At 39.2% G+C, this 23,840-nt stretch overlaps 1 protein-coding gene across 1 annotated transcript; it reads right to left on the minus strand.

Annotated features, from left to right (window-relative positions):
- Positions 1-624: 624 nt before the first annotated feature.
- Positions 625-23,411, minus strand: LOC145689859 (synaptonemal complex protein 3-like). Its single transcript, XM_081764127.1, has 4 exons — positions 23,023-23,411; positions 20,028-20,173; positions 12,667-12,780; positions 625-933 (listed from the first exon to the last, which is right to left on the minus strand). The coding sequence occupies exons 1-4, from the start codon at positions 23,327-23,329 to the stop codon at positions 769-771; spliced, it is 732 nt and encodes a 243-aa protein (XP_081620253.1). The 5' UTR covers positions 23,330-23,411; the 3' UTR covers positions 625-768.
- Between the last annotated feature and the right edge of the window lie 429 nt (positions 23,412-23,840).

Here is a 23,840-nt window from a genome sequence, read left to right on the forward strand (position 1 = left end):
ATAATAATAATATTATTTAAAATCAAATGTATTTGAGTTCGTTCCACTATTCGCTACTTGAATTTAGATATCTGGCAACACTGTAATTTCTATGGATGGATTGAAAAAAAATCTTCAGGTTCATATTCTCTGTTGGAGAATAACATTATCTATGACTGTGATAAGTTGCATTTCATGCTCTCCTTTCACATATGAAAAGCAAGCAAAAGAAAAATGGTAAATTTTGTATTATTTTTAGTATGTGAGGCTCTTAAAGTCTGTTGTAAGACATTTCCAGGTTCTATTGCAGGTCGCCAGGATAACTCCCCAGCTGCACATTATGATACCTCACTAACAATATTAATGCAATGTAGAACGAACTTTCCAATGCTTGTGTCAATAATTGCAAGAGTTAAAAGGGGCATCAATTTGAACATTCGTGGCTGTAATCCTTTTCATACCTCAAATAACGGCTATAGTACACATATATTCTACTTAGTCAACTATATGCTTCTAAATCTGCAATATTTCAGTATTTCCTATGAGACTAAACTTTTGAGACACCTTACATACATATATATTCAATCAAGACAACTAAGACTACAAAAAACACGCTTTAAAACTGAAAGAATTGGGACTAGAGGAACGAACTCAACGCTATTTGATTACGTTATCATGTTTTTTGAAATCCTGTGAACTACTTTTTAAATAATAGGGAGGGAGTAAGAGCGAAACTATAGCTTGAATTAAATTCTAGATGATGGCAGTCCCTGAGAACTTAGTTTTAAATTAAGTGGAGAAGAGCATAGACTGCAAGGACTTCCTTACGTTCGCCATTTCTTGTTGCTGAGTTTCTATCAGTATTCTTTTTTGCAACAATGCCAGCTCCTTCTTCAACTCAGCTTGCATAGTTCCTTGCTGTTCTTTTTGCTTCGTCTCGAGTTCTTCCAGGTTCTGAAAATAATATCAATTTGAATAGTATAATTTATTTTGCACACAGATAATTTATTTTACATCTGGTTTGATACATTCATTCGTGCCATTTATTTTTAGGAATTTCTTGCCAGACGTCAGTCAGTGGAATATACGAGGGAGGATCAGAAACTAAGGTTACAAGTTCGATATTTTTGGAGTTACGTCTGTTATAAGAGTAATGAATGGAGTTTGTAACTGCAGTTTCAGCCACCCGCCACCTATAGCGCTAGTTGTATGTAAACACAAATAGTGACTCATTTGGAAAACTGCCTTCGCAAAGAAGTTCGCTCAGTTATTCGATTTCTGTCGGCGAAACATGTAACCGAGGCTTAAATTCACCGGTAGCGGTTTACGTAGAGACTGTAAATGTCTCGTCCGCATGTCGCAGAATGGTGTCGAAAATTTGCAGCTGGTAGAGAAAACTAATCGATGAGGAGGGCAGTGGCCGACCCAGCAGGTCATCAACAGATCTGAACACAGCTTGGACATCATCGACCACCCTCCCTACAACCTGGACCTCGCTTCAAGCGACTTTTACCTGTTCCCACACTTCAAGGAGCACCTAGGATTTCGTCGCTTCGCTTCAGACGAGGAGGTTAAACACTTCAAGACAACGTGGCTGAACACGTAAGGTAGTTTTTTTTTCTTTTTTTTACGAGATCTTCAAATTTCTCTCACGATACGATAAGTGCCTTAATCGATATGGAGACTATGTCGAAAAATAACCTGATGTATGTACTATCTTTTGGCTGTATTTGTTGTATGAAATAATACATACACGTTTCATTGCAGGCTTTGTAACATTACTTTCCGATCACTTCTCGCGCCAAACTCTTTAGTTATATTATCGGTAATGTGTAGCACTATTTGTGGTTAAGCTGGGGCTAATCAATTTTTGTTTTTCAGAATCTGAAGTATGGAGTGCTTAGTTGAAAAGACGAGTCATCTCCAATACGTTCTCCTATACGAGTTGAACAAAGGTTTAGGTGTAGTAGAGGCATCTAAGCAAATCTATACAGTGTGTGGAGAGGATGCTTTTGCTGAAAGGGCCATCCGGAAAATGGTTTGACAGGTTCCAAAGTAGAAATTTTGACCTGAGCGATGCCCCATGTTCGGGTCTCGCATTCTATGTTGATGAGGACCATCTGAACGACTTGATTCACCGTGATTCACGTTAAAGCACGGCCAGGAGTTGGAAATGGCCACGGAGATGGGCAGTGAATAGGCAACTGTTGTGCGTCCCCTTCAACGTATGGAAAAGGTTCAAAAACTGTTCGTGGGTGCCTTATTCACTTAGTGCAGACAACAAAACCAGCATGTTGGCATATATGGTTCTTCGCTTATCCGCAATCGTGAATCCCGTTGCCAATATCAGCCCTTTCTCTCAAGTCTTGTTGACGGAAATAAGAAAAGGTGCCTCTACGTGAATGTTAAAGCCACATCACGTCCCAAACAGTATTTGCATCCCAAGAACAAAATGTTGTGTCTGCTGTGACACAGTAAACTCCTGCCTCGTATTCGAACAATGACTGCTGCTGTATACTGTGATCAACTCCGACACGTTTATGCAGTATTTCAAGGAAAAAAGGCCAAATAAACGACATGGGATCATCAACAACGTGGACAACGCAAGATCTTATAAAGGATACATGGCAACCATGGCCAATCACCAGCTTCAACAGGTGGTTCATTCTCATCTAGCGTATTCCCTAGATGTGACTCCTACAAAAATGAACCATGATTATGCTGGTTAGACTAAAGAGATTGTGATTATGAGAAACGAATGAAATGGTGGAATGAATAAAGTTGGAGGAAACGGGAGAACCTTTGTCCACCATAAAGTTCACTTGGAACGAGCTGGGATCGAACCAAGGACCTCATGCATCAGAGGTGAGTGCTGTACCACTGAGCCACCGCGGCCCCGTGTGACTCCTACAGATTACCATATTTTTTAGTCCTTATCGAATATACTTTGTGGCGCATCCGTTGAAAACTATGAACAGCTGCAAAATGTAATTTGATGACTTCTAGGCATCCAAACCAAGCAGCTTTTTTTCGTAAAGGGATTCAACATTGCCTGAACATTGGCTATTTTATTACATAGTCATTAATTATAATTTAATGATTTGTTAATTATAACAATTCCCACTTTGACACAACTGATGAAAATTGATTTTAAAGAAAGGGAACAAAATGGTTCCTTTAAGCAATGAACTGCTACACAGAAATGACATGGAAATTCATTTTTGAGCTTAACATCCCACGATTACACCCATTAGGCATAGGGAGACGATGATTAAAGCAAGATAATGATAATGGACGAATTGGTGGAATGAGAAAGTGGGAGGAAACAGAAGTACTACTACAAACCCATGATCATGATGTCCACCAAACTTACTTGGCTGGCCGAGGATCGAACTAGGAAACCCACGCACCAGAGGTGAGCGCTCTACTACTGAACTACTGTGGCCCCCCTGAACTGCTACATATAATTTAATTTCAGAAGATAGGAACAATTTATCTTTCTAATTGCTCTTATGAATGTCACTAAATTTATAAACAACCTAACATTGTAGGACTTAATATACTTGACTTATTATGTTTCAATTCGTGAATAATAATAATAATAATAATAATAATAATAATAATAATAATAATAATAATAATAATAATAATAAAACTCACTGTCTGTATTTCAAAATCCTACTGATTTCTTTAGCCGGACATTATACAGTTACGAATACTTGAAACTGGTTAAAAGCACGCTATCTGGAATGTGGTGAGGTTCTTTGAAGCTAAACTTGAAACTCGCACTGGAGCAACACATTTGGGGACAAGGAATACTTATTCTGCTGACTCGCCGCGTAAGAAACTTGGTCTAGCAGTGTGCGTAAATAAAGTGACAGTACTTAAAGAGCTGTTCTTTCATCATGAACTAGGTTACATCTGTGTAAAATACGAGGGCTGTCCAAAAAGTATATTTTGGGCTATAGCGGTAGTGGGCGGGGCTAGAGTTGCCATCTTGGTGTCAGAACGTTGCCACACTCGGTACGCATCTAGCTATGGTAGCGTGAAGACTTGTGACGCTCTTATTGTGCTTTCTGTGACGTATTAAGATGTGTGCTCCAACCGAAAATCTCGCTTCTTGTGAGTTGTGTTCTGTGATTAGGATCGGTTTTGGATGGGAGGTGTTCGATCACACACCATACAGTCCGGATTTGGCGCCGAGCGACTACCACCTCTTCCCAATGATGAAGACATGGCTCATACCGGTGTAAGCCAGTGGCTGAAATTGCAGGCGGAAGATTTCTACCGAGACAGTATTGAAAAACAAGTTCCACATTGCGATTATGTGAAAAAATAGCTTAAGTGTGTACCTTTCAAATGTATATAATTGGTTTATTTTCTGTTAGGTTTCTTTTTAATTTCAAAACGTGTCACTTTAGGAACAGCGCTCGTAGTTAACACTCACTGTCTTATGAAATCTTTTACTCATTTACGAAATTCCAACATTCTTTTATAAATATTTTAGTTGAAAGAAGTCTTTGAAAGACAGAGGCCTAAAAATTAGCAGAAAAGAAAATGGAATATCTCGAGGTCAATAGAGAAAGAAATGAGGAGAACAATTCAATAAAGTGAAAAACTTTAATTATTTAGACTCATCTATTTTCCAAGAATGGTGATTTGGACGTGGAAATAGCACACAGAATGCAAGAGGGATGGCGAAATTGGAAGAAAGTATGTGGAATTCTGTGTGACCCCAGACTCATGATAAAGAATAAAAGGAAACAGTGGTTAGGCCAGGAATGAATGCAGAGCAGAAACATGGCCGATAAAAAGGAAACACAGGAAAAAGGGTTGAATGCTGCTAGTTGTGTGGAACAACAAAAAGAGACAGCGATGAATGAAAGAGTAAGGAAAACAACTAATGTTATAGAGATATCCAAGAAAGAAGACTGCTATGATATCAGTGTTGGGCAAAATCAATTGAAATCAATTGCAATTGATCAATCAATTGAAAGTAATTGCTCTGAAAATCAATTGCAATTGATTTCAATTTGTAATTGACAATTAATTTCAATTGCAATTGAATTCAATCATAAAATTTGCAATTAAATTTTCGTCAATTGCTAATTGTTAATTGGTCACCAGGCAATTGAAACTTTTAATTGTCAATTGCAAAAGGTGCAATTGAAACATTCAATTGTTAATTGCAATTGACAATTGAAACTTGTAATTGTTAATTGCAATTGAAATCAGCAATTAAAACTGAAGATAAGATGTGTGTATATTGTATTGTCCACTTGTTACTGTTTTACATATTTCAAATAAGGTACTTATAAGAAATGCTGGATACCTACCATCCCTTTCCCCCCTGGGAAGAAAGCCGTGAAACTAAGTATTTTTTAAATATATTATGTTTATGGTTCTATCCCCCTCGAAAGAACTCTATATGCCCATCATGCATACAATGAGCACGAGCGAGTTTTCTTTAAAACTCGACTCGACTCGAAGCAGACATCTTTGAGTTCGACTCGAGATCTCGGCTCGAAAAATTTCCCCCAACTCGACTCGAATTCGGATCGAGTTTCCAGTTGAGTCGAGTCAATTCGAGCTAAATCCTTTGTGTAGTTCCAAGTACTACTATCTTCAAGTATCCTACATAGACAATATAATTATCAATGATACTACTACTACTACTACAACTAATTATTATTATAACACCGTGTACCTGTATAAACATGGAATATAGGCGACTTGTATCGGAATACTAAAAATTAGTTAACTGTCGATCTCGGTAGTCAAGAAATCTTCAGGAGGCAAGGACATTGGTCACGAGGTTCTTGGCTTGAGTTCAGGAGGAACAAGTATTCGGGCTCGAGCCAAAAATTGTTAGAAGTTATGGGACTCCAGCCAAACATGTTTAAAACTGCTCGACCCGGGTTTAGGGTTGTCAACGACTCAAGCGGCTCGCTCACAGCTCATTAACTTATCGAGCCGAACCGAGAAGTGAGTCGAGCCAACAGCTCATCCAACTGAGCCAGCTCGAGCCGAACCGAACCGAGCTGATTGCTTACCCCAACCGAGCCGGTCCGAGCCATTGGCTCAGTTAAGCTAACTCGAACCCAGCCTATGGACTCGTTTCAACGGAGCTGGTTCGAGCCATTGGCTCCAATCGAGCCGAGTCGATAACTCGCTTTTACCGAGCCGGTTCAAGCCATTGGCTCAATTGAGCCCAGTCGATGGGTAATCCCAACCAAGCCAGCTCAAGCTGTACGCTCAGTTGAACCGAGCCGGGCTGGTTGACATCACTATTCCGGTTGGGCTTCTACTTTGGCTAAAAATTGGACCGTGCAGTTCTCAGCTTTGATGGTAAGAACTACAAAAAATTATATGAAATCTTTAGTTTTACGTTCCACGCTTATGCCGGTTAGGCTAAAGGAGACGGTGATTATGGGAAATGAATGAAATGAAGAAAGTGGGAGGAAACGGGAGAACCCCGAGAAAATCCACGAGCACGGTGTTTGTCCACCACAAAGTCCAAACTGCGTGGGCTGGGATCGAACCAGAGTCCTCAAGCACTGGAGGTGAACGTTCTACCACTGACCCACCGCGCCCCCTGGTAAGAACTACAGTATATACTTATATTGGTGCTCACGGCGTCATTAACTTGTTCCACCACCAACGAGTTTCGAGGTACTTTGTTTTGCATCTTTTGTGCGTGTTTTGTGTCGCTTTGTGCGCCTATTCCCACATTTTGTGTATCACCGGAAGTGGGTCAAAATGGGCCTACAAATATGACGGAACAAATTATTGCTCTTCCACCACCAATGAATTTCGAGGTCGTTTCCTTCACATCGTTTTGTGCCGTTTTGTGCGGCACCAGAAGTGGGTCAAAATGGGCTTCCAAGATGGGACGAAAATGACCAAGAGTTCCGCTACTATCGAATTTCGAGGTCGTTAATTTCACACCGCGTACCCTTTTGTGCGCCTATTTCGACGTTTTGTGCGTCACTGGAAGACGGTCAAAATGGGCCTCGAAGGTGGGACGTAAATGACCCACTTCTCCGCCACTACCGAATTTCGAGGTCCTTCCTTTTGCATCGACTACTGAATTTTCGTGCTGTTTCGTGCCCCCATTTCCACGTTTTGCGCGTCACCAGAAGTGTGTCAAAATGGGCCTCCAAAGTGTGACCAAAATGACCCATTGTTCCGACACTATCGAATTTCTAGGTCGTTTCTTTTGCATCGTTTAGTGCCTATTTTTAAAAAAGGTTTTCTGTACCTACTTCCTCGTCTTGTGCGTCACCGGAAGTGAGTTAAACAGGCCCTTAAAGTGGGAGTTAAATGGCTCACTGTTCCGCCACTATCGATTTTCGGGGTCGGTTCTTTCACATCGTTTAGTGCCTGTTTTGTGCGTCACCAGAAATGTGTCAAAATGGGCTTCCAAAGTGAGAAGAAAATGACCCACTTCTCCGTCACTACCGAATTTCGTGGTCCTTCCTTTCGCATTGACTAGTGCCTGTTTTGTTACGTTTTGTGCCCCTATTTCCACGTTTTGTTCGTCACTAGAAGTGTGTCAAGATGAGCCTCCAAGGTGTGACGAAAATGACCCACTGTTCCGACACTATCGAATTTCTAGATCGTTACTTTCGCATCGTTTAGTGCCTTTTAAGTTTTCTGTGCCTATTTCTCGTCTTGTGCATCCCCCGAGGTGAGTTAAACGGGGCTTTAAAGTGGGAGTTAAATGGCTCACTGTTCCGCCACTATTGAACTTCGGGGTTGGTTCTTTCGCATCGTTTAGTGTGTATTTTGTACAGTTCTGTTCGCCTACTTCCACGTTTTGAGCATCACCAGAAATACGTCAAAATGGTCCATCAATGTGTGAGAAAATAGAGCCATTGTTCCGCCACTATTGAATTTGGAGGTCGTTTCTTTCGCATCGTATAGTGCCTGCTTTGTACTGTTTTGTGCTCCTATTTCCACTTTAGTGCGACAACGAAAATGGGTCAAAATGGCCTACAAGTATAGCGGAATAACTTAATGCTGTTCCGTCATCATCGAATGTCGAGGTCGTTTTCTTCATTTTTTTTTTTTTTTTTTCATGATTTGTGTCGCCTTGTGCATCAGTGGGAGAGGCTCAAAATGGACCTTGAAAGTGGAATGAATATGTCTTTTTCTGCCATATTTGTAGGTCGTCTTTGACCCACTTTCGTTGGCCTACAAAACGTGAAAATATGCGCAGAAACGGTAAAAACATGCACTAAACAATGCGAAAAAGCGACCTTGAAATTCGATACTGGTGGGAGACTGGATCATTTTTCTTCCCACATTGAATGCCCATTTTGACCCACTACCATTGATTCGGAAAACGTGGAAATAGGTTTACAAAACGGTAGAAAACACGCACAAGATGATGTGAAGGAAACGACCTCGAAATCGTTCCTGACGGAACAGCATTAACTTGTTCCACCATATTTGTAGGATAACATTGACCCATTTCCGGTGACGCAGAAAACGAGGAAATAGGCGCACAAAACGACACAAAAAATTTCCATGTAATTAAGGTAAATTTCCATTTAAGTTTGTAAGCTTAATTATATGGAAAATTTTATACATTTTTCCTTTACGTTGGTCCACTTTACGTTGATTTGGGACTTTTAAATTTTATTCAGTTTTCCACTGAAAAGTATCTATAATTCAACAAGGAAATAATTATTAATTATAATTATTATCTATATAATTGAATTCATTGTAATTTGTTCCATAACAAACACTTTACCATTTCGTACTAGCTGTTATGCCTGTTCTTCGCATGGATCAGATAAAATATCCATGTAAACGAACTGAACAACGGGAGAACAATTAAGAAACATTTCTAAAATTGGATATATTTTGTGTCAATATATATCCAACAACGTACATGTGTTTTCATTGGGAAGGCCGATGGGGGCTGAATTTGAACGTATATACTATCGGGGGTGTCACTATACGTCTGAGCAACCCCAATAAATATGGATTCGACACAAATTCTACTACTTTTACATGTCCCGGTGAACCACCCCTCAGACCCCCTTGGTTCGTATTGTGAAAAAATCTCCTCTGGCCCCCACCAACCCCCAACCAATACCGCGAAAACTATGAATGTGACACTAGCAACTGCCATTTTCTACTACTTTTTACATATGCCGGTAAAAGTCCCTATAATCCTCTGGTTCCAATTTAAAAAAAAATGCCTCTGGCCCACAGCCGATGGGGGCTGTATTTGGAAGTCAACGCCTGTGGAAGTATCACCATTCATCTCAGCGACAGCGAAAACTATGGATTTGACACTAATATCGGTCACTTTCCATTATTTTTACATGTCTCGCAATTCCCCACCCCCGGTGACTCCCGGCCCGCATACAATGGTGGCTAAATTTTAAAATCATCGCTAATGAAAGTATCACCATTGATCTCAGCCACCGCGAAAACTACGGATTTGACATCGGTCATTGTGGATTATTTTTACATGTCTCGTGATGCCCCCCTTTATAATGCCCCCCTTTCTTAGCTGATGGGGGCTAAATAAAAGTAAACGCGGTCTTGAGTTTCACCATTGAGCTCAGCTATCCCGAAAACTATGGATTTGACATTAATATCGGTCATTTTCGATTATTTTTACATGTCTCGGAATTCTCCCCTCTGGTGACCCAAGGCCCGCATACAACGGTGGATGAATTTGAAAGTCATCGCTAATGGTAGTGTCGCCATTGATATCAGCAACCGCGAAAACTATGGATTTGACACTAATATCGGTCATTTTGGATTACTTTTACGTTTAGGTATCCCCCCCGTTGACCCACGGCCCCCAGCCGAACACGGTGAATTTGGAAGTTAATGCAATCGGAGTTTCACCATTGATCTCAGCGACCGCGAAAACTATGAAATCGACACTGATATCGTTCTACTTTTACATGTCCCGGTAAACGCCCCCCTGAGACCCCCTGGTTCGAATTTTGTTGAAAACGCTTTGCCTTGGTGTGGGACCTGGACCAAGGTATCTTTGACCAAAATTTGGTAACTCTCGGTCGACTTTTCTGGTCCCGAGGCCGCTCCCGGTAAGCGTCCCCTGGAGACCCCCTAGTAAGGAATTAAAAAAAAAACTCTTCGTCTTGGTCTGGGGCCTAGACCAAGCTACCCGTGACCAAATTTTGAAAAGTTTCGGTTCACTCGTCTCGTCCACAGGCCGCACAAAGATAGATAGACAGACACACGAACAAACTCTATTTTATTTATATTAGAAAGGTCAGATCCGCCATTATTGTATTAGTGCGGTGCTTGAGCGATTGATCGTAGAAATTCAAACTCCGATGAGTGATAATTTTATAGGCTTGTTTTATTACAAGTTTAAACTCTTTAGTCAGTAGAGAAGAGGTCGTGAATCATGGGTCAGAGTTGATGACAATGGGTTTTGGTGGGTCTGTGGGTCACAGTGGTTTATGGTGGGTGGTGGGTCAGAGTGGGTCACGGTGGGTCGTGGGTCACGACGGTGGTGAGTCAATTGGTCGTGGCTAAAGTTTTCATTGCCCCACGCCCTCTCTGAACTACAGTATTGAAAATTAATCAGTGAAAATCAATTGCAATTGATCAATCAATTGAAAGTAATTGCTGTGGAAATCAATTGCAATTACTTTCCACTGCAATTACTTTCAATCAATTGATCAATTGCAATCGATTCTCCTTTTTCAATGGCCAACTGCAATTAACAGATTAATTGTTAATTGTTAATTCAATCGAAATTTGCCCAACACTCTATGATATTGCTTATCCAATGAGAAGAACAAACCACTATGCAGTCAGAAGAGATATGACAATGCAAATAGATGAAAAGAGGTAGAGGAAGATCAGGGTGTCTACTAAAATTCCAAAATGAAATTTCGTGACTTTTTCGTTACCAAATCATAAAATTTCCTAACATTTTCAAGAGCGAACTTGGGTACGAATTAGACTGAATTTTCATCCATGCGATAGAAACGTACTTTGATTGCGATTTGGTAGCGTCTAAAGCCGACTATAGACATTTTTGGTGGTGGATTTTGACGTTTTAAAGAACAAAATTTTCCAACCTGTACTTACATTTGTACAATTTTAAAAAAAATCGTGACCCAAAAGCTAAATTTCGTGACTTTCATGACCGTTTTCTGATTTCGTGACTTTCGTGATCGATAGACACCCTGAAGATCAAGAAGGAAAAGGACGGATATACACTATGTGATCAAAAGTATCCGAACACCTGACTGAAAATAACTTACAAGTTCGTGGCGCCCTCCATCGGTACTGCTGGATTTCAATATGGTGTTGGCCCACCCTTAGCCTTGATGACAGCTTCCACTCTCGCATGCATACTTTCAATCAGGTGCTGGAAGGTTTCTTGGGGAATGGCAGCCCATTCTTCACGGATTACTGAACTGAGGAGGGACGTCGATGTAGGTCGGTGAGACCTGGCACGAAGTCGGCGTTCCAAAACATTCCAAAGGTGTTCTATAGGATTCAAGTCAGGACTCTGTGCAGGCTAGTCCATTACAGGGATGTTATGGTCGTGTAACCACTTCGCTACAGGCCGTGCAGTATGAACAGGTGCTCGATCGTGTTGAAAGATGCAATCGCCATCCCCGAATTGCTCTTCAACAGCGGGAAGCAAGAAGGTCCTTAAAAACATCAATGTAGGTCTGCGCTGTGAGAGTTCCACGCAAAACAACATGGGGTGCAAGCCCCCTTCAAGAAAAACACGACCACACCATAACACCACCACCTCCGAATTTCACTGTTGGCACTACACACGCTGACAGATGACGTTCACCGGGCATTCGCCATACCCACACCCTGCCATCGGATCGCCACATTGTGTACCGTGATTCGTTACTCCACACAACGTTTTTCCACTGTTCAATTGTGCAATGTTTACGCTCCTTACACCAAGCGCGGCGTCGTTTGGCATTTACCTGCGTGATGTGTGGCTTATGACCATGAAATCCAAGTTTTCTCACCTCACGCCTCATTGTCATAGTACTTGGAGTGGATTCTTATGCAGTTTGGAATTCCTGTGTGATGGTCTGGATAGATGCCTACCTATTACACTTTACGACCCTCTTCAACTGTCGGCGGTCTCTGTCAGTCAACAGACGAGGTCGGCCTGTACTCTTTTGTGCTGTACGTGTCCCTTCACGTTTCCACTTCACTATCACATCAGACACAGTGGACCTAGGGATGTTTAGGAGTGTGGAAATCTCGCGTACAGACTTCTGACATAAGTGACACCCAATCACCTGACCACGTTCGAAGTCCGTGATTTCCGCCGAGCGCCCCATTCTGCTTTTTTACGATGTCTAATGACTACTGAGGTCGCTGATAATGAGTACCTGGCAGCACAATGCACCTAATATGAAAAACGTATGTTTTTGGGGGTGTCCGGATACTCTTGATCACATAGTGCAGTTAAAAGTGACTTCAGGGAGAAAAGTTTTAACAAGGAAAAAATTCCGGACAAGGGTTTCTCGAGAAGACTCACCAGAAACGTCAACCTTACATAAAATGGAAAAGACGGAGAGAATGGAGTATCACGAAACTAATATCTATACTAAACATATTTTGCATATATTATGTAGCTACAAATTCTCAAGAGCCTGTATAATACATAATAATTTCAACTGAAAACTAAACAATATTTACCTTAAAGAAAGACTCGTGTATCTTTCGAAGCGACGCCAATCTTTGTCCTTGAATAATCCGAGATTGTTGAGCCAGTTTCAACTGTTGCTGGATGGCTTTCTGCAGCTTTTCCTCCTAAAGAAAGAAAGAAAGAAAGAAAGAAAAAAAGAAAAAAAAAAGCAAGTTAGAAGTGAAAACTTTAGTACTTTTCATGAGCTCATGGTTTCATGACAACACTTTACAAATTCAAATGAAAATACAATAATACTACTAATACAGTACCTTGTAATTTTTAAACATTCATTCCCATTTATAGTTTTAACCTTAGTTTTATGCAGAACGATCTGTTCTGTTATACAATAGGCAACAACAACAACTGTTTTTAAACTGCAAATTTAGCATCTGTTTGACAGAATTTGAAAGTTTATTATATTGTTTTTTTTTTAATTATTATTATGAGATGTCACGACTTTTGAGTTTTTATTAATCTAAAATCTTTTATATGAATATGATTGGTGATTCTAGTGTTATGTTAGTGTTAAGTTCGAACTGTGCTTGTGTTACAAAATTTCGCTTTTTCATACTTATGCATGTATATAATCCATACACATAACTCCCTGTTTCGAGAATATGTATAATCTATATTATATAAAAGAGTAGAATTGAATCACTTCTCATTGCCTACGACATACTACTACAACTAGAAATGCGAAATTTGGAAAAGAATACTCCTTATTTAAGAAAGCAAGAGGTAATGAATGATTTTCTGAAACGTGTACCCTGAGAGAAATTTTCTGCCAAAAATTGAGTATCACGAATTCTTGAAGTTAAAAAAGAGATGGAATTCGGGATATAACACTACATTAAAAGAAAATACATGTTTCAGTAGTTTTCTTGCTTTTAAAGGAGAGTAATTTCTATAATACATACTCAAATTTCCCTTTTATTCAGAAAAGTCGGACATTATGATTCGCTTAAGTTGGAGGTGTGAATTCAGTATAAACACTCTTAATTAAAATAAGGGAAAACGTGTCTCAGTGTTTCCAAAATCTCCGATCCTGAGCGAGGGAAAAGTGGGTTTATTTCTATAATATCCATATTTTCCTTCTCTTATTCATGAAGTGCCAAATGTGAGGATTTGCTTAAGTTGAATGTGTGAAATTCGATATGTAAATTCTTAATTCGTTTTCGAAAAATAAATTCCTAACAGGGAAAAGGGCCCATTTGTATAATACTGAAATTTAACCTTTCTCCAGAAGGTGCTGAATGTGAGGATTCGTTTAATCTAGAAGTGTGTGATTCTGTACATAGACATTTTAATTAATTGCTTTAGCGTTTTCGGAAATACTGCTCCTATCCGACAAAAGGTAGGAGCAATCATACAGAGCCATTACTATATAATTTAAAATCCCCTTTCTTTATTCAAGTGCGTAATATGGGAATTTGCTCAAGTTACAGGTGTGAAATTCGGTAAGGGAATTCATGTTTCAGTGCCATTTTCGAAAATTCACAAAAAAAGAGGTAAAATTTATACTAACTAATTAACTAACTTTATGGCTTATGGAACCCGGAGGTTCAATGCCGCGTTCACAAATGCTCTCCACTGACTTCTATCCTTAGCTAACTGCATCCAGTTTCTACTTTGTATTCCACTCTCTGCGAGATCCATCTTAATATTGTCCTCCCATCTGCACCTAGGTCTTCCTAATGGTCGTTTTCCGATTGGTCTTCCAGTCAAGACTTTGAAAGCGTTTCTACTTCTTTCCATTCTAGCTACATGACCCGCCCACCTAAGCCTCCTAGACTTGACGACCCTAACAATGTTGGGTAAACCGTATAAATTATGTAGTTCCTCGTTATGAAGTTTCCGCCATTCCGCATTCCGGTTCCTCTTGGGTACGAATATTCGTCTCAGGATCTTGTTCTCAAATACTTTCAGTCTATGTTCTTCCCTCACAGTAAGCGACCATGTTTCGCAACCATATAGAACAACAGGTGTAATTAGTGTTTTGAATATTTTAAGCTTCAGATTCCTCGGCAGAATTCGCGACGACAAGAGATTTTGAACCGAATAGTAACACGAATTCCCTGCTTTTAGTCGACACTTAATTTCTTCGTGAATATGATTTTCCTCTGTTAATACTGATCCTAGATATTTGAAACTATCCACTTTATCAAAAATATTATTTAATATTTTAACGCATCCATAATTTGCCGTATTACGGTCCCGACGCACTTCAATGTATTTAGTTTTCTCTGCTTTTACTTCTAAACCCATGTCCCTGCAAGCGTTTAATAAGATCTCTGCATTTCTTTCTATTGTTCTTCTATCATCCCCTATTAAATTTACATCATCAGCATATGCCATAACCTGGTGAATACCGTTCAAGTCTAGGCCCTGGTTACTATCTTTGATTTTCCTTATAGCGTATTCCAGAACAAAGTTAAATAATAATGGCGACAACGCATCTCCTTGTTACAGGCCATTTTCGACATGAAAATTCGTGGACAAAAATTTTTCTACCCGGACTTTACTTTGAGATTCATTTAAACATATCTTAATTAATCCAATTAGCTTTCTCGGTATTCCAAGATCTGTAAGAACGTTGTATAATGTTTCTCTCCTAACCGTTTCGTACGCCTTTCTAAAATCAATAAATAGTTGATGTGCCGGTGTATTGTATTCCCACTTTTTTTCGAGTATTTGACGAATGGTAAATATTTGGTCAATAGTTGATCGATTTCGTCTAAATCCGCATTGATAATCTCCAATAATTTCATTTGCGTATGGGGTAAATCTTGCTAATAGGATATTTGAAAGTATTTTATAGGATGTTGACAGAAGAGAAATGCCTCGATAATTATTACAGTCAGTTTTGTCGCCTTTCTTGTGAATTGGAACAATGATTCTTTCCACTCTTGTGGCAATTCTTCCTTATAGGCTCTTGTGGCAATGTTCTAGATAAGGAGAATGAGTTTGTGTATCTTGTTCCACAATTTTTCGCCTCCAGCTAAAATTAACTCAGCCGAAATTTAATCTACACCCGGAGATTTGTGTTTCTTTAATTTCTTTATAGCGGTTTCTACTTCTATTCGGTTGGGTTCTGCGGTGTGTATCTCCTTTTCTCCACGCACACTAGTTTTTGGTTGCGTGTTAAGCAAATCATCAAAGAAATCTTTCCATCTATTTAAGATGCTATTCGTATCAGTGAGAACTGCACCGTCAGATTTCTTTAATATATAAGCACGAGGTTGATAGCCTTTCTTAAACTCGCTGATCCCCTTATACATGTCACGGATGTTTTTATTTTTACTATTCTCTTCAAGTTCCTTAATTTTAGCTTTCAGAAAATCGCGTTTCTTTGTTCTAAAAGTTTTGGAAGTTTCCCGTCTGATATCTGCAAAATTTGTGTAGTTATTTCATTCGGATTTTGTAGCCAGCGTAATTTTGCCTGTTTTCTCTTCTCTGTTAGTTTAATGCATTCCTGGTCGAACCATGGTTTGTTCCTACATATTTCCGCGTGTCCCAATTTTTCTTTTCCTAAAATTTTAATGCTATCTCTAATTTCAATCCATGTATCCTAAACACTAGTGTACTCCGAATCTTCTAAACCGAGAATCTATTCGAAACTTCAATCTGGTATTCCTCTCTTACCTGGCTCTCTTCTAATTTCTTTAAATTGAAACTATCCATTTTCGAACACTGAATATTACCTTTATTCAACGATAACCTCTCTCGTATTATCGCTGCTACTAGGTAGTGATCAGTGTCACAACTCAGCTCCTCTAAACGACCGGACATTAATTATGCTAGATAGCCTTCTATCTACTAAAACGTGATCAATTTGATTTTGTTTTTCCGTTTGGTGATGTCCAAGTGTACATATGAACGTCGCGATATGGAAATTTTGTACTCTTTACAATTAGGTTTTTCAGGGTGTCTACTGGAATACCAGAAAGTAAATTAATGACTTTTTCATGATTTTTCATGACCTTTTTGTTCAAATTTTCATGACCATGGCGATAAAAAATTACCATTAGTAATAATAAACCCCTATCATCAGTGGTGCATCGGTTAAGATGAAGATCACATAATGTTCTTATTTTTCTAATGTACATAATGTCGATTAGCTGATAACTAATTTTAAAATGCAAAAGCAATTTAAAAGGCAGTAAACAAATTTTTAATTGCGGTTCAAGTATGGGTTTAAGGCTTTCCAGGTTCTATAGATTTAAAAAAATCTTGTGAACAGTCCCGTTACATTCAGCTAGGTTTTTTATCTGCATTTTATGTACTCTGAATTCTAAATTTATAATTTTCGTTTACAAGAAAAGACTGATTACGTAAATAATCAATTCTTTTCCATCGTGTCATATTTGAAATTAGCGCGCATAAACATACTGATAAGACCTACTTAATTTGTTCATAATGGAACCTTCATCCTGGATGGGGTCTGATGCCTTCTTTCTTCTCTTTTTTAAGGATACTTTTACAAATATTTTTTTCTCACAATCTGCGTACTAGTATCACATCAAAACTTAAAAAAAAAGTGAACACAAAAATAGACATCTTAACAACTGTTTCAGTACATGCAGTATGAGGTATAAAAGTATGAAGTATAAAAATATACTCTGAGATTTCAGATTTTCATGACCAGTTGGGTAAATAAAGGACTTTTTCGTGGCTTTCATGACCACTAAGCAAAATATATGACTTTTTCATGACTTTCATGACCAGTAGACACCCTGTTTTTGGATGTTGTTAAGTTCACGAGTCTAACACCATTGTCATTACTTTCCTTATGCAGACTTTCGTTCCCTATAATCGGTTTGAGAATATCCTCTCGTCCTACCTTCGCATTGAAATCCCCTAATACAATTTTCGTATAGTATCGCGGAAGTTGGTCAAATATCCGTTCCACTTCTTCGTAAAAAGTGTCTTTTATATCGTCATCTTTATATTCAGTTGGGGCATGTACATTTAAAACAATAATATCACATTACCGTCCCTTAAGAGTAATAAAAGAAAGTCTGTCCGTAACAAATTCAACCCGTTTAATTGCTGGTAATATACGTTTATGAACGAAAAACCCCGTTCCTAACTGGTGATTTTTATTTCCTTCCCCGTAAAACAACGTAAAATTTCCGGAATTCACAGATCCATTTCCTTTCCACCTAACTTCCTGAACTCCTACTAGGTCCATTCTGTATATATATATATATATATATATATATATATATATATATATATATATATATATTTTTTTTTTTTTACAGGATGAGGTTGTTAGCCTTACCCAAACCCCCAAGCTGGAGGACCACTCCTAATCGGCTGTTCGCGACTGCTTATTCAGTATATTCGCAGATAACTTCTATATCTAGAGGCCTTCTCCTCGATCCGCAACCCGAGGACGCGCCATGCCGTGGTGACAGGAATCTACGTTATACAGTATTCAAAATTCTGTTTTTGTATGTATTGCACTTCATCATTTTCGTGTGAGGAACGGGTACATTTGCTACTGATAATACTCTTAGTCTTGATAAAATAGTCTTCTAAGTGTGATCGCCGAGGAACGTTATCCCTCATACGTGACGGAATATAATTCTTATTCCTAATTCTCCTGCATTGTAGTTACTTTTCTAATGGTAGATATTACCCTAGAATATGACTTCATACGAAATTAAGTGAGGATCAAGCCAAAGTTTACTTTCGTAAATTTAGTATTATTTATAATTTTTATTATATTATTAGTATTCATATTTAAGAAGTTAATTGTAAAGCTTATTTTGTTAACTAGATTACTTCTTTTTTTATATTTAGAAATGAATGTACATGGCAGGAAGGGGAATAACGATTTCTGTTTCTGTTTTTTTGGTATGCGGTGTAAGAAGATTGGCTAATAACTGGGGATGGCCGGAACCGGTTTTTCGGATCCAGGTCTGGAACCGGTTCTTCGGATCCAGGTCTGGAACCGGTTCCGCTGGAACCGAAACTCTGTGACCATACCTACGCTAAACCCGAGCTGCTGGCAAGCTGTGAACAGTATGCTAGATAAAATGGTGGAAGCGACAGGCAGGCGGCGGCAGCTTGTCTCATTTGGCTAAATAAACTGGGTAACTGGCAAACTCATTTAGCTAAACATTCACTGGTGGACCAAATTTTTTTCTGTGGGCACAAGCGGGTCTGGGCGGGGAAGGCACAAGTGCATGGTCCTCTTTGCATTATTTTTGAAGGTGAACTTCGTGCCTCCTTTACGGGTCTTTGGGGGCTTTCGGATCCAGGTCTGGAACCGGTTCCAAAGATCCGGTTCTGGAACCGGGTTTTCAGATCCAGATCTGGAACCGGGTTTTCGGATCCAGATCTGGAACCGGTTCCTAAGATCCGGTTTTGGAACCGGGTTTTCGGATCCAGGTCTGGAACCGGTTCTGAAAACCGGATATCTGAGAATCTGTTCCTTGTGGAACCGGAACTTTGTGGCCATCCCTACTACTTTGTACCAATCGGAATTCGTGGATATTTTCGCTCTCTTATAGACCTATATTAATTCTGTCACTATCTGTGTATTCATAGTGTCTGATGAAGCAAAATGAAATCTTTAAGTTTTACGTCCCAGGGTTATGCCGGTTAGGCTAAAGGAGACGGTGATTATGAGAGATGAGTGAAATGGTGGAATGAAGTGGGAGGAAACGGGAGAACCCCGAGAAAACCCACGAGCACGGTGTTTGTCCACCACAAATTTCACTTGGCGGGGGCTGGGATCGAACCCGGGACCCCAAGCACCAGAGGTGAACGCTCTACCACTGAGCCACCGCGCCCCCGTGTCTGATGAAGCCAAAGTGGATAGTTGCCGAAACTGTTACACAATAATATATATTTACAATAAACGCATTGTTTTACTCAGCGAGTAGTTTAAACCAAAGATACAGTATCTCATTTCTGAAGCAGTTTTTAAATATATTTGCATATGATTAAATACCTGTAAATATGTGGCTTCAATAACACCACAGGGCAAGAAATAGAAACAAACCTTAACCCTGACAGTATACGTGGAGGTCTATAAGATCCCAGCAAAGTTTTACACAGATGGCGCATGTGCTCCCGTGGAGGTAAGACGCTATGCGTTTCGTGACCAACAACTGAGAGAGAAATAACAATTGAGGACTGTATAACATCTTAACTCCCTAGAAACTTATACACCATCTGTGTAAATCTTCGCTGGGGTCTTGTAGACCCCACGTAATTTGACTTCGAAGTGCTAAATCCAAGCAAGAAGATTAAGTATCATTGTAAATTTCATTTCTGAATTCTGATTGGCCACAGTTCTAATTCTTTCGCGCTGTGTTATAAAGGTTTCATTAAACTTACACAAATTTAGTCGTACCTGTTCTTTCATGCGATTAAGATCAAGATCCCACTGATCTAAGACTGTGTTAACATTGCGTTGCAGATCTTCTTGGCAGCGCTGACGGACTTCGATCTGAGACTGCCACATTTGTTTAACTTTTTCTTCATTCGCTTTCATAGCATCTGAAACACAGCAGAGAAAATACTCATACATCTGTTATTTTGTTAATACTTTTATGAAAAATATGTGAATTTATTTTTTAGAATAAGACAACTCTTACTTCCTTTAGTAGCCAAATTGATTGATTGAACTGGCATTCAGTGTTCATTTTAACTATATCAGAAGTGAATTTATAATTTAACATGGAAACAAATATGAGTTTTCCCCGGGAATCGAATCCGAATCTCCCGGGTCGAAAACACGTACGGTAACTTTATAGCCACGAGGCAGCTCCTGTAATATCTAAAATGTCTTGACTCATTCATTTGAAGGGCTCTAATGAATGTGGTCGATTACAAGACACCACAACTATTCTATCAAGCCCCTTGTTTCCATATTGTGAAGCTAAACACAACACTGGGCAAGGCTATGTGGTATATATACACACAAGGTGTCCCACTTGAAAGAGGCCCCACAAACATTTGCTTAAATTACACTTAAAGGCTTTTCATAAAAATCAGGAAGTGAAATGAACATGTCATACCTCGTTCATAGGGAAATAAAGGTGAATCACAAAAGGTGCTGGAAGTGACCGTCCTCCACGACACTGTAGATTCTCGAATGTTGCTGCCAGAACCTTTGGTGTCACTGCCTGGATTTCACGGATGATGTTCTTTCATAAATTTTCCAAGTTATGAGGTTTGTTCCTGTAGACCTTGCCTTTTAGGGCATCCCAGAGTGGTGTTAAATCGGATGACCTTGGGGACCACAGTCCTTTCGAAAATCACTGCCGGAGAAGAATTATTCGACCTCAGTCATGGTCATTCGAGACGTGTGACATTTGGCGTCATCATGATGCTACCAGCCCAGGGTAAGTTCTTCATCGTCCAACTGGTTCACAATTTCTCGAAACATTTCGATGTAAACTGCACTTGTCACAGTAGACTCGAAAAAAATTGGGACGCTGTGATATTGCACAGAACACGCCAATTTTTTGTGAATACAGGGGTTGCTCGGCCAGTGCATGTGGATTTTCATTACACCACAAACGTGTATTCTGAGAGTTTACATAGTCATAGAGATAGAACCATGCCTCATCACTGAACCATGTGTACTGCAATATTCCTGGCCTCTGAGCAATAAATTGCTGAAACCAACGGCAAAATGTAATGAGTTTGTCTCTGTCATTGACATTCAGTTCTTGAGCAACTGTAATGCTGTATGGATACATGGCGGCTTTCTTCACATCTCTGTGACATGTGCTCCGCGACATTGCACATTCCGCGGAGCACATACTTTGCAGGAGAGGTCAACAATCGTTGTTTCACGTCAGTCACTTTTTCTTCCGATAATGGCGGCCGTCCCCCACCATGAAGATCTAACACCGTTCCATTGCTTTCCATCTTGTTCAACAACTTTTGTAGACAGCATTTAGTTGGTATATACTGCTTACGAAACCGTTCAATAACTGTTCGCAGACATGTCTTAATGAAACCAGTAATCCAACATTGTTTCATAACAAACACGCGCTCTTCGACAGAATAGTGATACATTGTCACTAAACACTGAATACTAAGCTGCAGTCACAGAGACTCGCGGAAACACACTGCTGTATTAAAGGATGTTGCAGAGTGCAATGTTGCCACGTCACAAATTACAAGATTTCGGAGGAATTACTACACATGTTTGTAGGGCCTCTATACATATAGCGTAACAATTTCAACAGAGTAACGGTGTGTTCGGACTTTCACTCCTTCTGGCTACTTGGGAGTTGGTCTCTCGTATACTTTCACAAGATCAACTTCTAATTAGGCTTCACCTCTTCATTAAAAAGGGCAGGAGACAACATGATGGAATGCAGTATTTGCGATAAATAAAAAAAAAAAAAATGGGAGAAGATTCGATTATAGAATGGGAAAAAATTAATAAAGGAAGATAACAAGGCTAATTAGAGAAGAAGAATGTATAAAGCAAAAAAGCATATTTTTAATTGGACAAGTGAAAGTAAAAAACACAACTGTTAATTTCTAATGAAGAGGCGGAGCCTAATTAAAAGTTGGTCTCCCGATCAGCTCCGACAAGTAGCCAAAAGGAGTACAAGTCTGATAAAAACACAGTTATTGTGTTGAAACTGTCACATGATTGTGTTCTTCCCAGGTTATAGTTAAGGAACCGCGCTTCCCGTTTAGGAAAGGACGAGAAACACTATACCGGTACTTTTAGGAATTATTCATTGACTATCTAGGATGTTAAAAAGTAAGTAATAGACTGAGTTCTAATTAGTTAATGAGTCATTGAACAAAAGAAGACGACGTGCCTATATTCCGCTTTTGTTGTGTTTTGAAGTTTGTTTATAGGTCTTAATAAGTTGAACGGGAAGGTTCTAGAACACAGGTCCCCCTACATAGATTAGTACCTAGGTTGAATCCTTTCTGTACCAGAGTTTAATACTCAATTCATATAGTATTGCCGAGCGAGCGTTAGCAAGTGAAGGCGGGTTAGAGCCCCGCAGGGCACGTTGTTTTGTCTTTATCACAACTAAATGGGAAGGGGGACCTGTGTTCTAGAACCTTGCCAAGTTCAACCATTGAGTGATTACATAAAGTAAAATCTTGCCTAGCTCAGTAATATAATACAGATGAATATACATCTAATGAAAAGAAAAAGAGCATAAAAGTAAGAAATATTTATGATTAACTGTTAAAGAGCGAACGACAGAAATGAAATAAGAGTAATTCTTGGTAAAGGACATTGAAATAACAACAAATGAATAGCAATACGACATTGATAAAATGTTCCTGTGGGTGTAATCTGGGACCTCACCATCTGCGAAATTTTACAATTTATAAAACTGAATTCACATATACCGTACCTGCTGTATATTTTTCTAGACGCTTGCGTCTCACCAAGAAAGATTTGTTTATATCAGCTCCAAACGTCTCTAGCAGCTTTGACATTTCGTTTCCAAAATTACAATTTAATTCTATTTCTCCAATGTCATTATTGCCACTCTTATTAGGGTAGGATCTTTTATTCGGTGCTCTATTAGTTGCCGGTTCTTCAGGTTGACACTTAACTTCATCTTCCTCTGCAGTATCTGGTGAACTTAGATTGTCCTCTGAGCACGGTTCCATTCGAACCTTCTTTGATATTGTTCTTTTATTTGTTATTTTCGGCATTGTGAAATTTATCTTCTAGATTTAACAAGTGCTACACAACCGAACAATCTTCGCGCCTCCACTGGTCTTTTCTGTCTGCTGCAGCAGTGCTGCCAGATCCTGTGCAGCATATTATCTGCACATCACGCAGTTACTATCCTTTCTTAAATAACAACAATGTTCAAGTTGTGTAATTACCAAAAGCTATAACTTCGTTCATTACACATCTTTAAAAACGTTTTTGTTATAATACGAATACGAAAGAAAGCGAATCAAATGTTATTGAAACTTTTAACTTACAGATGTGAAGAGAAATAAAGAAATGGCATTCGTTACTTGTATTATACGCTCAATTCATGAATAAAACACATTATTCAGGTGCTATTATATTTTAAAGGGTATAAAATGTGTAAAATCTACGGAATATTTATGTTATTTGATTTCACAGTAAGATCATGTAAGTGATCAAAATATATCGGGGTCTTACCTCTCGCATGTATAATAAGGTGGAAAGATTAGATAAGGAAGACAT

The sequence above is a fragment of the Thermobia domestica genome, chromosome 7 (assembly GCF_964235325.1).
Source record: "Thermobia domestica chromosome 7, izTheDome1.hap1.1, whole genome shotgun sequence".
In the NCBI taxonomy this organism is placed as follows: Eukaryota; Metazoa; Arthropoda; class Insecta; order Zygentoma; family Lepismatidae; genus Thermobia; species Thermobia domestica.

Bases quoted from the DNA above. Each gene is read 5' to 3' on its own strand.
- LOC145689859 (XM_081764127.1), bottom strand. From the start codon at position 23,329: ATGCCGAAAATAACAAATAAAAGAACAATATCAAAGAAGGTTCGAATG. The intron at 20,174-23,022 runs GTACGGTATATG...GCTGTGTTTCAG, and splicing joins TCTAGAAAAATATACAGCAG to ATGCTATGAAAGCGAATGAA. The intron at 12,781-20,027 runs GTACGACTAAAT...TTCTTTCTTTAG, and splicing joins TTAATCGCATGAAAGAACAG to GAGGAAAAGCTGCAGAAAGC.